Source organism: Triplophysa dalaica, chromosome 20 (assembly GCF_015846415.1).
Source record: "Triplophysa dalaica isolate WHDGS20190420 chromosome 20, ASM1584641v1, whole genome shotgun sequence".
Taxonomy (NCBI): Eukaryota; Metazoa; Chordata; class Actinopteri; order Cypriniformes; family Nemacheilidae; genus Triplophysa; species Triplophysa dalaica.
Window position 1 is genome coordinate 1,484,051 of NC_079561.1, and position 16,255 is coordinate 1,500,305.

A 16,255-nucleotide genomic window follows, 5' to 3' on the forward strand; every position below is an offset into this window, starting at 1 on the left:
CGGAGGATTGCAATAAAAATCTATGAGAGCTTGTGGCCCTGGCAGAGCAAGTGAGAGGCTTAAAGCATTAATCAAAGGTTAGGGAACACACTTTAAATCCTCCCTCCCCTGCCCATCTCTCTTTCAAGCCCCCTTTCTCTCTCTCTAAGCCTGTTAAATGAATTAGCTGGGCTTCTTGCCTTGAGCTCACCAGAGGGGAAAAAACGTCATTGCTTTTCACAAATGTCCCCAATAAACACCTCCGTTCATTTAGACATACACTGGTAGACTTTAATGAATAATAACAAGTCGTCAATGAACAAGGGCTGGAGAATTGGAATTGTCTGTATGTATATAAGGAACACGGCGCATCGGTAATGAGGACACGGATGTCGAAAATCCAGACACATTATTGAGAATATGAAATATCTCACAACAGGGTGTGCAAATGCTGTCAGCCTGATTTAGATGCAAATATGCATCACAGCGTGAGAGGCACAGAATACAAAGACGGCGATGATAAAAAACTCAATTAGGACTGAAAAGACGTATTGGTTTGAGACAGGACTCACCTGTATAAGTGTCTGCTCTGCTGCGACTCCTCCGTACTCATGAAATATCTGCGGCAGAAAATTCACATTACGAAAAATCTTTCAGGAGTTGGCTACAGATGTTTGAGGTAGTATTTGTAGTCAAGTCATTTATCTTCTGTTAATAGTGCCCACAACCTTTATACTGACGAATAACAAGTAGGTTTGTTGTCAAGAATGTATGGAAATGGGTGACATGCAATCCTTTCTCTCAGTCCTGCCCTTGTGAAAGCTATTTGGATAAATGTGCAAATGAATATGTTGTAAATTGTGGCAAACAAAATAGTTTTGTTTAGGGGAAACATGGGAAAGTGTGTCACCACTGGTAAACAATTCGGTGGCAGATGTGTCAGCACTGAACAAGACCATGAAACGATTGTGATTATTCAAATAAAATGCTGATTGCTTGAAATATGTAAAAATGTATGTGGCCACAAAACCAACACCAAATTCTTTGAAGTTTCTAAATGGCATTCACATTTTTGAGAAAATGTGCATTGTTGTGTGTTTTTTATTAACATACAAAAACATGTTTTATTATTATTTATGGCTTTTCTTTATTAAAAGCATTATTTACATTACACATGCACATAATAGCATATCACTCACATCTCAAATTGTGTTATAATATCGTTCCAAATGTTTATCTGACAAAACCTTTAGGTTCACCCCAAAATGAAAATTATGTCATCATTTATTTACCCTCTTGAAATTTCAAACGTGTACGACTTTCTTTCTTCTGCCAAACACAAAATAATATATTTTTAAGAATGTTGGTAACCAAACTACACTGGTCCCCATTGACTTGCATTGAGTTTGTGTCCATACAAAAGAAGTCTATGTGTACCGCTGTTGTTTGGTTACTTGGCTATAATCTTCAAAATATAATATTTTGTGTTCTGCAGAAGAAGTTTGAAATAACAAGAGGGTGAGTAAATGATGTCAGATTTTTTTTTGGGTGAACTATCACTTTAATTGGCGTTTTCTCATTGACTTCTAATTTTTAACTGATGGACAAATAAATATTTAAAGATAAAAATTGCATCGTCACAGATTTCTTTTGCTTGTTCTTGTACTTATATTTGAGCTTGCGACCAATTTTCACCAGTATCCGCCAAAGTTTTTAGTACGAGAACTTGATTAAAAACAAAGTCGTTAATTTATGGTGCTCCTTGATAGCGATATAGATCACCATATTTTAAGACCGGGCTGGACATATCAGCACTGAAAAGAGAGAAGATGCAATTGCCTCTGAGATAATTATTTAACATGGACAGTTTTATGAAGTCATAATTAGAGAATAATAGAGAAACGTAAATGACACCGTCATTAGGACCAGCTCGACAATAAATGATCTTATAAATTTTAATGAAGTGCCCTCTTGAGTGATTCAATAGGCTTAATGTGATCACAAGGCATAAATAATATCATAATTGCTCATATTAAGTAGTTAGTGTGGATGATGAGAGGCTTTACAATACAGTCTTGAGGTTTTTCCATCAGAGGGGTTTGCTCGTATAAAGCTCACGTACATTTTATCGTTCTCCTCATCAAGGGCACATAGTGAGGTCACGTCCCAGTTCCCTGACGTCAGGAAGCGAGGAGAAGCCGAAGGAGTTAAAGTCTGATAGGGAGAGAGGAAAGATTATACTGTTAATTTGTAAATGTCCAAAAAAAAGACATCATTTAAGAGATAGTAAAAAGATGCAAATCCATACAACTACATTTTTTTTTTCCAATTTTAAAATAAGCAAAATCCAAAATGATACACAAACTTCTTCAATTGCATACACTTTCACAAGTTTATGTGTGCATCCGATTTAATTATCCACAGTGAGAGAATGAAATCCATCCACAGACCTGAGCGGGGAGACTGGCGATGTGAAGAAACTCCCCACGGGCACCTTGCTTGGCAGGCAGGATGAGATAAAACAGGGAACCATCTGCTGTGAACATCGGCTCGTCCTGTAGGACAAGCCGCCATCAATACACCAACCAACAACAGATCAATGAGAAATGACACCATTTTGATGCAATTCATTTCTGTCTTCAGCTTTTATGAGGCGTACAACATGGCCAGAAAATTGATTAAATGTCTCCCTTGAGAGAGAGAGAGAGAGAGAGAGAGGCTAAACTTACCTGTTGTTGATTGTTGTGCCAAAAATCCAACGTCATTTGGTGCCTCTGAAGATTAAAGACATTTAAAAAAGATTAGACATGTCATATTTTATGCGTAATATATGTGCCTTAATGTTTGATTCTCTTCAGCCTGCCAGCGAGAGGTGTACTCCATAATAAACTTATCGGCTGACTCAGAGACAGTCCATCCATCATTCTAACAGGAATCATATTAAGGATGTTTCATGTTTATCTGGAGTTTAGACGTGTTGTCTCACTGCTGTCTGAAACAACTACGGTTCAAAATTCACTCCATTAGGAACCTCGAAGACATCTCTAACTTCTTTAGACAGGGTGCGCTTTTAAATATAGTCACAATGAATCTTACAATTGTTTTAAAGGGACCCTTCACGCAAAAATGAAAATTCTGTCATCATTTACTCACCCTCAAGTTGTTCCAAATCGGTATAAATGTCTTATTTTCTGATGAACACAGAGAAAGATATTTGGATGAATGCTTGTAACCAAACAGTTCTTGGCCACCATTGACTCCCATAGTTGAAAAAATGACAATGGTAGTTAAAGTGTCCCAGAGCCAGGAGCGGACTGGCTAGCAAATTTGGCCCTGGATTCTTCCGGCCACATCGGTCCTCTATCAATTTTGTAGACATGGGGGGGGGATTGGTGTTCATTGCGCTACATGCAAACGTGTCCGACTGGCTTATGACTTCGGGTTGCGTGCATTCGAATTTATAATACGTCCGCCAGTCCGCCCCTGGTGTGACGGCCTTTCTTTTACAGAATTTTCTACTGGTCAGTCTGCCCCTGCCCAGAACGGTTTGCTTTCCTACATTCTTCAAAATATCTTCTTTTGTGTTCAACAGAACAAAGACATTTATAAACAATTTTTCCCTACTATATTAGTCAATGATGGCCAATAACTGTTTGGTTACAGGCATTCTTCCAAATATATTTCTCTGTCTTCATTAGAACAAAGACATGTATACAGATTTGGAACAACTTGAGGACAGGTAAATAAAAAACAGAATTATAATTTGTACTAGCTTAACTACGTCATGTATTTTACCACTGTATTGACCCATCAGCATCCAGAACAGAAAGCATCCAGTCGGTTTTATAACTGGAGGTATCGGTTGCCCACAGCAGATTTAAAAATCAAACAAGATTGTCACATCGCTGTAAAACGCAAGCACCCCGGCGCACATCCGATCCATCACCTACAGGCGCATACACAAATAGGGGGTGACCTTTAAAAGTTGTGGCAGGCTGCAAATAGAAATTGAGGCTTAAAAGTAAAGCTGAGCGAGTCTATCACGCTTCGGAAAGGAAAATGGGCTGAGCTGGCAGAAGAGGAGCTGGAGATTCATAGAGGAGGGCCAAATCAATAGATAAAGACACTCAGTGTGCTGCAGTGGATGAAGTGATGACCTCTGACCTCTGAGCAGGCTCCTGTCGTGGCCTCGCACACACACAGCACAGAATGATTCTGGACCCGGTTCAACCATCGCAGGGCTAGACGAGTACTGCTGATCCAACTCACCATGGAGATGTAGCTCTCTCTGCAGAAAAAAGAGAGAAGGATTTAATTTCTCACTGAATCGAAAAGGAAATCTGGGATTTTTCCCTGCACAAAACGTCACTGTGATGTTCAAATAAATGATATTTAGTATTTTAATATGAATGAGATCTATGGAAAAATACTGAAGAGTAGACATGAAGAAAATGTGGACGGTGCTCGCCTGTGCACTTTCTCCACCCCGATGCTATTATGGTGTTATGGGTAATTCTGTCTTGCTGTGTGGTTTCTAAGGTGCTCAGAGTAGTTTTAGATTTGCTGTGTTTGTTGCTGGGGCATTACCGATGGCAAGATGTTTTTTCACTCGACCAAGACCAAGAAAAGCCCAGCCCTGATGCCATCTGCTCCCAGGATATAACCCCAAGATAACTTTCTCCCAAGATGAAAACTTAAAGTCTGATAAGTTTGATATACATTACATGCTGTATACAAGTATACAATGCTATTTTTTTAGCATTTTCTCTTTTTTAGGGCCATTTTCATTTAAACTGCATGTCTTGTTTAATACACCTGGCATAGATTATATTCCTTGACCAAATGTCTAGTATAGACCATTTTAGTAGATTACAATCTTCGTTCACATTTCAGTATAGGGGCTTTTCTGGCTTTTTAACAAACGCTTAACTACGACTTTCCCTCCAATAAACACTTTATTTGTTGCTTATTAATCGTAAGTAAGGTAGTTAGGTTTTGGGTAGGATCAGGGATGTAGAGTATGGTCATGCAGAATATGTGCTTTATAAGTGCTTATAAACAGCCAATATGCCAATAATAGGCATGCTGATAGCAACTAGTTAATAGTGAGAATTGTCCCCGATACTGAAGTGTTACGCAATCTTTTTATGAGGATGTAAAAATGTGCAATAATACCATGTCTTGTATTCTTTTCTGTATGTGTGGTATTCTGTATATGTATTTTAATATTATATATAGGCATTATATGTATTCTATAAATGTATCTATTTTATTTTATTTATCTAATTAAGCTGCTTTGACACAATTCAACCATATTAATAATTTATTAGAATTGAAGTGAACTTTTTTTATGAAACCGTAATTGATTTGTTGCCTTCATAACATACAACATATTTATACTGTATAATACACATTAGATGCAATAATATTCCATTAAACTTAAGCACAGCACACTGATGATATATTATTAGGTGCATCAGCCCTCAAAAATGTAATTTGGAAAGAACACTTTCATAGCTGCCGCCACTACTTTGGTACACCTAAAAACACTCAAGAGCCTTGAAATGGCTTCAGAGCACAAGCAAAACCCTTTTCAATTTTAAAGGACAGCCAGCGCCGGTGTTTTATAGTATATTAGTTATTTTTCCCGGCTAAATTGCATCATTTCTAAACCACGCTGTTGTTGTCACATTCATCCCTTGTGTTAATTTGATGTTTTTATTGTAATGTTTAATGCTGCTATCTTAGCTTGATCTTTCTGGAAAAAGAGATATTTTATCTCAAGGGTGGAACCTGGTAAAATAAGGGTTTAATTAAATCACGCTCTGGGGATTATTTTCAGCAGGAGGAGTTGCTGTCAAGGGCAAAATTGTTTCGGTCGGCTCGAGATCTATGTTAAGATTTCATTTTCCAGCAGGGCGCAGAAACAAAGCAAACAGCGAAAACAAAAGCTATGAAGAATGGCTTAAATATGGAAGGCTGGTATGCTGGAGAGGTAAGCAAAAAGCCAGAACTCAGAACTAAATTCAATTCTTATCCTGCAGCAGGACCTGAAAATTGCTGTCCGGCCGCATACTCACTTTAATTCAGCAAAGTTGTAGCATATTTGCACTGAAGAATGGCCGAACCTTGCACACACATAGACTTAAAGATTCTGGGTTATATATGTGCAAAGCATTGTGGTAGCTTTAGTATGGACGTCACGTTTTACTATAGTGTTTCGACAATTGACAATTAACAAGTTAACAATTTAGGTTATACTTTGAATAAACCAATAAAATATTTGGTAACACTTTCCTTGAAGCATGTATGTATAATGCATTATAAAGAGTTATTAAAGGGTAAAATGCATTATAACTCTTCATAATGTGTGTTGTAATGCATTATATGTAGCTGTTAAGAATTATAACCAATCTAAAATGTGTAGTGTAACAATGAATAAGTGTTATAAGGTATTAACTGCAATACTTATTATTTATAAGACATTACAATGTTTTAAAACTACTTTTATAATGCTTTACAGATACATGCTTCAAGGAAAGTGTTACCAAATATTTTAGTCTTTTTCTGGCATCATGCACAGCGAGGAGGATTTCCTCTACTCTGTAAGAGGTATATTTCTTGTTTTTTTACCATCCGAATATATGATTCACATTTGTTCGGGAGAAAACTTGATTTTAAAACATTTTGAGTCTTATAAATAATTTGAATATTATGAGGAATTGCTTTCATTTGTTTGTTGCCTAGAAACAACATTTTGCAGTGACATCATCCCTCTTACCACCTCAAAGGAAATTGCAATTGTCATATCGTATGTTGTTTGTAATAAATAAAAATAAAAATCTAATAAATAAAGATGTTTTCTATTATTGCACGGGTTTAAAGAACATTTCATTTTTTTTGTCCATATTGATTTGTTGGCATAAGCGTGACTGCGGACACAATGTAATGAAAGATAAACTTCACCTGTTGTTTAGGGAGTCGGGTGGAATCATTTCTAATGTGTGAGCTGGACCGTATAAATTCACCACAAACAGGCTGGCTGATGGGATTCTGGAACCTGCCTTTACAAAACAAACACATTCAACATCGTCACATCACAAACAGACATTTCAAGTCGTCATATGGAACAATTCCGTCATTATTTCTTCGATATGCATTTTTCAATCCATATGATTTTCTTTCCTCCATAAATAATCAAGCACATACAAGTCAGTGTGAATTATTTGTACAAAATATGGATTGATCAGGCTTTTGAATTCACAGAATTAATGATCCGGTCACAGTAATTAACAGCTTGCAGCATGAAGACTTAAAGTCTTATAAATCACTTTAATGTTGCATTTATGGAGCATCAATGTCCTTTTTAACATAAAAGATTTACAACGTGTCTACATCGGACGCAACTGGTGGTATTGTTGTGCCGTGCCGCATCCAGAATGTACTAAAAAAGAAAGGAATGACAAACACAATTCTTCAAATTGTGATGCAAAAAGCACTCTGTGATGCAAGGAAACAACGGAAGTTAAACAAGTCTGGAAAAAAGTTTTCAAGTTTGAGCGAACTGCGTAGTTCTGAACTCTTGTCTTCTCTATGATGACAGGATATTTATCTTCGAGTAAAATATAAGAACAATAAAAATGTTGTGCTTGTACCTTTGGGTAAGGGTAGACCACATTAGATGGATAGATCCCGCCCAGGAAGTGAGGTATCTCCATAAAAGGCGTGGCTGAGTTGTTGATGGAAAGATACGCCAGCCGTGCACCGTCTTTGGCCCACCAGAACGCAGGATATTTCAGAAGTATTTCCTCTAAAACATCACACATTTCAATAAGGTAAGGCACAGAAATTCAAGTTTGATGAAGTGTATCAATCTATAACGGAGAGCGCCGATGACCTGGGCTGATTACCATAAATCTAATTTATCCATCTCATGGCATATTTATGAGATCATGATCTTCACGTAACTACCGCGCTGTCTTCAAGCGGGTTGTCTCAGAGCAACAGATAATATTGAGTCATTACAGTTTTTTTGGAAGACACATTGGAGATCACTGACCCTCATAGGTCCAATCAGACAGTCCATTAAGCACCAGCCCACTTCTGCCCGTGGTTGTCAAACGCATCGCCTTGCTGGAAACATCGGGCTTGTAGTAGATGTCATTCTCGAAAACAAAGACCTGGCATTAACGGAGACACCAAAACAACATTAATTTGAATAGATGGAGCTATATTCTGAGATGCTTGCAGGGATGTTAGAAAACGAGGAGGGCTGGATGCACGACAACAGCTCGAGCATCTTTAGTTTAAGAGATGTGCACTAAAACGTACAGCTGCTCTCATGAATATGAAACACTAATTAAACGAAGGGATCGACGACATATTCATCAGTCACACACTGCTGCGTAATTAAGGGTACGACTTCAATAGCATACTACAATACTACTCTCACTACTGTTTAACACAATGTTTAAACACAATTCCCAGGATCAAATGAGCAGTGTACCATACCAAAGAGGTTAAGGACAGTTCACACATCACTATAAAGATACAAGCATACACACCAATAACTTATAACTTACACTTATTCTTAGTTTGCACGATGTTGCAGATTTAATAAAAGGGATTCATCCCAAAATGAAAATTCTTTCAGCATTTATACTCATGTCATTTCAAACCTGTATGACTTTCTTTCTTTTAAGGAACACAAAAGAAGATATTTTGAAGAATGTTGGTAACGAAATAACATCGGTCCCCATTGACATCATTGTATGGGCACGAAACCACAGAGACATTTCTCAAAATATCTTCTTTTGTGTTCTGCAGAACAAAGAGTCATATACTACGACGGCGTATTAGTGCCACGAAAAAAAAAAAAAAGATTTCGAGAATAAAGTCGAAATGTTACGAGATTAAAGTCGAAATGCCACGTAAAAAAAAAAAATCGAGAATAAAGTCGAAATGTTACGAGAATAAACTCGTAATATTTTGAGAAAATTTACAGAATTGCTAGAAACAATGGCTGTGGAGGATTTGGAAGTACTTCAGCGGGGGTCACAACGCGTTGTGGCATATGGATTTATATGATAAACCGAAGCAAACACTGAAATAGAATACAAACATTGAAATATTAAAACAATTTTTGATTACCTAATGTACAAAAAGCTGGTTGCATCAAGTTTATAAAAGCCACAATCCTTAAGGATTTATAAAAAAATGTACAAATGTGAACTAAAGAGGTTTTAAAAATGACTGCTGGTGTTTGCAAGGCCTTCCGAACTCACTGGTTCAGATGACGTGCTTAAACATAATTTAAACTCTTAAAATACAACATTCACATAAACAAAATACGTTTAACGACGAGTCTATTCTCGTAACATTTCGATTTTAATCTCGAAATCTTTTTTTTTTTTTTTTTTTTCGTGGCATTTCGACTTTAATCTCATAACATTTCGTAACATTTCGTAACATTTCGACTTTATTCTCGAAATCTTTTTTTTTTTTTTTTTTGTGGCACTAATACGCCGTCGTAATATACAGGTTTTGAATGACGCGAAGGTGAATAAAAGACGACAGAATTGATATTCGTGGTTGAACTGTCACTTTAAATTTGAGTGGATTTTGAATCAGCTCGACAAAAGAAACATGCTCTGAAAGTGATCCCAATAAACGGTTAATTTTCTTTTATTTGATATGATTAAAAAAAATGTTTTTACTATAGTAAACACCGTCATAGTTTTCATTAAAACCAACACAATTCCCATTATAACTATTAAATCCATTACATTTCCTATTTGTGACTTTGTTTTTTTTCAGCAGGGCTATCAGAAAAAAAGGTAAAAAAATGTACACTGGCGCTGTACTCTTTCAAAAATTTTACATATTGGGACCTCCTTTAAAGGATACACAGCTTGGGTACATTTATTAATACCATTGTGTCTTTCTTGACTTGATTCATTAAGTTTCAAATGTTACTCAAAACTCTATTAACCGCTTTCATTTCCAACATGTTTGAAATCACAAGAAACAGCAGTATATACAGTGCAGTAATGAGCTATTCTAGCTATTATTCCATTCTGAACATACCCTCATACTTCATTCTAAGCGTGTTGGCTATGCGTACTAGCTGTAATACAGTTAGAGACAAAGACAAATGAAGGGTGCATTCTCACCAGCTGGTTCCCTTGAGGCCCCCACGCCGCATACTGAAGTACAGACACATCCTCATCTGGTGGTGTGAGGTCCTCAATTTCCCTACAGACACGCAGACAAAAACACACAAACACACACAAATATTGACACTCTTACATCTTAAAGATGTACGGCACAAAACGTGCTCGGTTGAGCTCATCGAAGCAGCACGATGCAGAGATCACACACGACAAAAGTAAAATACACAAAGAGTCAAGGCCGGGGGTCTATTCATGCGATGGAACCTCAGCTAAGGCTAAATGATGGGTGAGCTCAGAATAAAACAAGCAAATGGGCTTGCAGACATTTGTTTAGTCTTACTGCCGTTTCATAACCACAGGCACAATACAGCAAATCCCTGTCGGAGCATTCAGTACATTGCGGGTTAGTGAAACAAGATTTCGTCCGCTGGAGATCCGCCAACTTTAGGGCAAACAGGACCTTCCAGAACTGTTAAAGAATCGATGCCTAATGGATAACTTTGGATGGAAGTACAAACAGGAGGGGACCGTTGGACTGTTTTTTAGGTTGTGCACATGCCCGATAAAGGCCATGCAGAACGGGACCTCTGTCTACCTACCCGCTGGTCACAGTGTAGATTGCAAAAGATGCAGTGAAGGACTTTGAGAATACCTGGAAAGGGGCAGAGGACATGGTAGATCCCTAAATTGTACACATGCATGCACACACAAACACACAGGCTATGTTTGGAATAGCGTACAACCACACAACATTATCTTGGCATGTGTATAATGTGCAATTCATTCAGACTTCTTCTGTGTTCCGTTCTGCACACTACTTGAAATATCTTGTGTATACTTCACGATATGTAGTATGCAGAATACCCGTATTCCATAAACACCAGCACAACAACTGTATGGATTCTGCTTAATTCATCTTTTCATTTTTTAAGTTTTAAAATCATCACCAAAAAGCAAAGCTCTGCATCTACTTAATGTGAACATCAATAGCAAGATTAGGAGTCCAGCCTCCAAGCCGTCTGACTCTTACAGTACATCAAGTGGATGGGGGTCACGTGACCGAATGATACCGGTTAACCGTCTCTATCAGCACGATCATTAGGGTCGATGTTCCTTTTAAAGTAAAAGATCCACCTTTTAACACACGCACATTTCCTTGAAACCCACTTCACTTCACTGAATTGCAATGTAAGAGATGTCTTAAATCAATACCGTGTCCTTTTGGTCTTGAAAGGGCGACTGTACATTCCGCCAATAAAGCACACAGTATATTACAGCGCATATGACTATATGAAGATATATACCTTTTGCATTGATCAGAGACTGCTAATGGTAACATGAGACCTTTTAATTTTTGCAGTCTTTGCAACATCAGTTCAGAGTTCAGCGTGGTGACAAGATCTGAATGAGAGCCGCTTCCCAAAAGCGTAATAGGATTGAGAGTCATTCCCTACACCGAACAACAAAAACAGAACGGCAGGGTGTCGACTGTCTGACAGAGATAATTATTCATCTAAAAAATAAACTTTTCTACTCAATCTCATGTCATTGCAAACCTGTACGACTTTTGTTCCTACACAGAACACAAAAGAAGATATTTTAAAGAACATTGGTAACCAAACAACTAAGGTTCCCATTGACTTCCTTTATATGGACACAAAACTCCCCACACATTTTTAAAAATATCTTATTTTATGTTCCGCAGCAAAGTCAGGCTTTGAATGACATAAGGGTGAATAAATGGTTTATTTCTGGGTGAACTGGAAGTGTACCGAAAGGTTTGGATCCTCTGTGAAGAAAGATATTTCTGTATCATTGCTGCGTAAATTGCAATCTCAAAGATGAGTTCAGACGCACAATTTCTCAAGTGAAGGAGTGTGTGAGTGTTTGTAGAAAAATACATCAATTCTTTTGTGCATTCTGGGTGTGTGAGTCATAAATCCTCTGCTCGCAAAATGAATATCTATAGAGCAAACAGAGGGAGCAATATTGTGGTACTGATGTAGTAATTCTCCTCATTTGCTGAATAATACAGAGAGGAGAACACACAGTCGTCACTGCCAAAAGTGTGCAGTCTGTTGCCTATGTTGTGTTGATTCTGTCTAAAATCACTTGATTCATGCTTCACCTTTCATGTTTTCAATCTCTGTTCTTCCGTATAGCTCATTTCATTGTTTCTGAACCTTTTTCTACATTTGGTCTCTTTGACTATCCATTCAGCTTTGAGCCTTAAAGGAACGGTTCACCCACAAAATAAAAATTATTTCATCATTTTCTCACTCAAAGATCAGTCTGATTTGTGCGCAAATCTTTCAAAGCTCGAGGCTTATGTCAGGATTAACTTTCAGTCATCTCCTCACACAACTGTACGGTTGCGGAGAACTTTGAATACAGTGCACATACGCATTAAAGTAGTTAAGAACATTTTTTGAATCATTTTTATACATTTTTACAGACGCAGCCTTTTTGAAGCTTGAAGGCTCCAGTCTCATTTCATAGGAACTGCAGACCTCAAAATTCAAGACCAAGACATTTCTCAGATGTCCTTGTTTTGTGTTCCACAGAAAAAAAAGATCTTATAAAGCCTTTGTACAACATAGGAGTGAATAAACAATGACCATCCCTCTCTCTCTCTCTCTCTCTCTATCCATCCATCCATCCATCCCTCTCTCTCTCTCTCTCTCTCTCTCTCTCTCTATCCATCCATCCCTCTCTCTCTCTCCTTCTCTCTCTCTCTCTATCCAGCCATCCATCCCTCTCTCTCTCTCCTTCTCTCTCTCTCTATCCATCCATCCCTCTCTCTCTCTCTCTATCCATCCATCCATCCCTCTCTCTCTCTCCTTCTCTCTCTCTATCCATCCATCCCTCTCTCTCTCTCCTTCTCTCTCTCTATCCATCCATCCATCCATCCCTCTCTCTCCTCTCTCTCTCTCTCTATCCATCCATCCATCCATCCCTCTCTCTCTCTCCTTCTCTCTCTCTCTATCCATCCATCCCTCTCTCTCTCTCTCTCTCTCTCTCTCTCTATCCATCCATCCCTCTCTCTCTCTCTCTCTCTCTCTCTCTATCCATCCATCCATCCATCCCTCTCTCTCTCTCCTTCTCTCTCTCTCTCTCTCTCTCTCTCTTTCTATCCATCCATCCATCCATCCATCCCTCTCTCTCTCTCCTTCTCTCTCTCTCTCTATCGATCCATCCCTCTCTCTCTCTCCTTCTCTCTCTCTATCCATCCATCCCTCTCTCTCTCTCTCTCTCTCTCTCTCTATCCATCCATCCATCCCTCTCTCTCTCTCCTTCTCTCTCTCTCTATCCATCCATCCCTCTCTCTCTCTCTCTCTCTCTCTCTCACTCACTCACTCACTCACTCTCCATCATATATACATGCATCATCATCATGCAGCAGCATTTCCTTTCCCTTTTCTCCTTTTCATTTTTCTCCTTACTTCGCATTTTCTGTCTCCAGCTCTTTCTTTTCTATTTCCCATCTGCCTCTCTCTTTCTCTTCCTGTTGCTGTTATAATCTCACACACACACACAGGCACACACACACACACACACATATTCACACCCCAGACTTCTCATCCCCATGATTGATTTTTATTGGACGGGGTGATCTGATCTAAGGGCGGCTGCAGATCACATCGTTTTCATCCCCGGCTTCTTCAGTCACCACCCCCCCCACCCGGCACCCCCTCAACTTTATCTTTGTGTCTTCAGTGTAGTGCTGCTGCTCTCAGTTTAGTATTTTGAACTGCAAACTGCCTCAGTCAGCATATAATATCTAAACATGGAGGGAAAGAGATCCCTGCAGACGTGACCACACATGTCAATGGAGGCATATAAGGCCTATAAGCCTCATATGTTTTGTGCGGGATAAGATCCAAAACACCCTACTTCTTGAAAAATACTGCTCGACTAAATTTTGGTGTTTCTATTTTGGGTAAAATATTGATGACTCATCCTGCATAGATTATTTGAACACCTAGCTGTCTAGTATGACATTGACCACGTTTACATGGACATCAGTAATCAAATGATCTGTCTTATTCTGAGTAAGTTTACAATTAAGGTGTTTACATGAGTTGCTTTAAGAATACACCTTTCATGTTCCCGTTTTACATGTTACACTTCATGGTTGGATTAATGGCAAATATCATTACGTCACTAAGCGATGCCGTTCAACGTTCCCTCCGTAATTTCATGTGTCAACAAACAGTTTGTCTTCGCCATGGTACCACATACAGTTTTTGGGGTTCAATTATTGTCTAGAATTACTGGCATCTTTCTTGGTTCCCATTCGGACAAAAAATGTGCTTTCTAGCTTGAAGCCATGTTGTTTGCCGTAAAACGAAACGGCTGTCCACATGAACATGCTCAATTCTTAATCAGGTGATTGTCTTAATCCTGTTCATATCAAATCATTATTGTCCATTGTGGAACGATTCAGACATGGAAGGAAGGAGGCGGGAACCGGCAAACATTTAACAAAGATTTAATAGAGTAATATAACAGCCGGCGGCCCCTCACGGACGACCGCCGGCGAACAAAACATAAACATAAATACAAATACAAACGTAACACAAGTTCGGACCCTGTCCTCTCTCTTCGACGGTCTGGTCGCTCGTTCTCTTATATGTTCCGAATCTCCTACGTGATTCGAGCCCGGTGTGGGCACATTCACAATTACTCACCGGACTCGAACCACGATCTCGCCCCGCCTACTCTACTACATCCATGTCTTCAATTCATGTAAATAATTTTTTAACCTGTTTTAATGGCTACTACTTTTTACTTTCAGATTTTTTGTATTGAAATGTACTTTACCTTAAGTTATTGTTTATTTTTACAGGGACAATGCACAATTAAAAGTAATTGCAAAGAGAGTTAGCCAATAGCGAATTACAACCAAACAAAGTAATATTCATGCAAAAAAAGCATTTTATTCTGTTCCATTCTATTCTATAAACCACTTTGGAAAACGCAAACAACCCTGACCCAAAGCTGGACCAACGCTGGTCAAGTAGTACTCAACACTAACACTGCACTAATGTTTGACCAAAATACAATCAAAATGGTAAACAAATGTCTTAAAGATTAAAAAGAAGTGCTTTAAGACCAGTGTTTACATCTTACGGAGTGCTTAATTCTATTCTATTCTATGAAAACAAATCCATCATGTTTCACAAACTCAAGTGGAGTGTAAAAAAATATTCACAAGAAGAGCCAAAGGTGAAATTGCAATAGAGGAAAATGGCTGTCTGGATTCCAATATTTCATTGTTTTCATTTATTTTCATTGCTTTCCTCTTTGCTTCTCTATAACTCATGTTTACGGCCTGCTTTGGTATACTCCTTGGACGGGAGAGAACACGGCACTCTAGAGATGATTGTTTTCTGAAGTGGAGGGTCGACAGGGGGATGAGAATTGCGGATTGTTGTGCTAAACCAAACAAATCGACAACAAGTTGTTTATTTTCAGCCAGTTACTAAAACCGCTGTAATCACAATGTCTCGGAGTGTGTGTCTCATTGCAATTCATTCCAGAAACAGCTCTGCTCCTCTCTTTCTCTCTCCTCCTGTCTTCACTGCATTTAAATGTCCTATTCCCTTCACGTTTGCTTTTGGGAGGAGTAGCTTTCATCGTTGAACACACTGCAGGAATGACAGTCTATGCATCTCTCCTGCTGGTTTCGGAGATGTTTAATTTTTGTCAGGTCAGACATTAATAGATTAAAGACCTTGATGGGTTCAACCTTCTCATACAGGACCACTGATATACAGTTGAACTGAAATAAGATAGGTTTGACTAAACTCAGAAAGCCCAAATATGTAAAGGCGCAGTTCACCCAAAAATACCATTCTTTCAACGTTAGGTTGTTATTCCAAACCTTTATGGCTTTCTTTCATCTGCAGAACACAAAAGAAGATATTTTGCATTGACTTCCATTGTGTGGACACACAACCGCTGAGACATTTCTGAAAAAGTCTTCTTTTGTGTTCTTTATTAGGTCCAATGACAAGAGTCCAATACAGGTTTGGATGAATAAATGATGACAGAATTCTTAGGGGAACTATCCCTTTAATGCCAAATGTCAAACAGATTTT

The 16,255-nt window shown here is 38.4% G+C and overlaps 1 protein-coding gene across 2 annotated transcripts in view; it reads right to left on the reverse strand.

Annotated features, from left to right (window-relative positions):
- Positions 1-16,255, reverse strand: part of LOC130409546 (inactive dipeptidyl peptidase 10) — a 38,662-nt gene that overhangs the window by 8,235 nt on the left and 14,172 nt on the right. For both annotated transcript variants that reach the window (XM_056733581.1, XM_056733579.1), the window contains exons 6-15: positions 10,751-10,803; positions 10,152-10,233; positions 8,039-8,159; positions 7,635-7,789; positions 6,946-7,043; positions 4,144-4,267; positions 2,709-2,753; positions 2,430-2,534; positions 2,102-2,193; positions 552-599 (exon numbers count right to left, since the gene is read on the reverse strand). In XM_056733581.1, the coding sequence (XP_056589559.1) occupies positions 552-599; positions 2,102-2,193; positions 2,430-2,534; positions 2,709-2,753; positions 4,144-4,267; positions 6,946-7,043; positions 7,635-7,789; positions 8,039-8,159; positions 10,152-10,233; positions 10,751-10,803 (923 nt within the window). The remainder of the gene's footprint in view (positions 1-551; positions 600-2,101; positions 2,194-2,429; positions 2,535-2,708; positions 2,754-4,143; positions 4,268-6,945; positions 7,044-7,634; positions 7,790-8,038; positions 8,160-10,151; positions 10,234-10,750; positions 10,804-16,255) is intronic.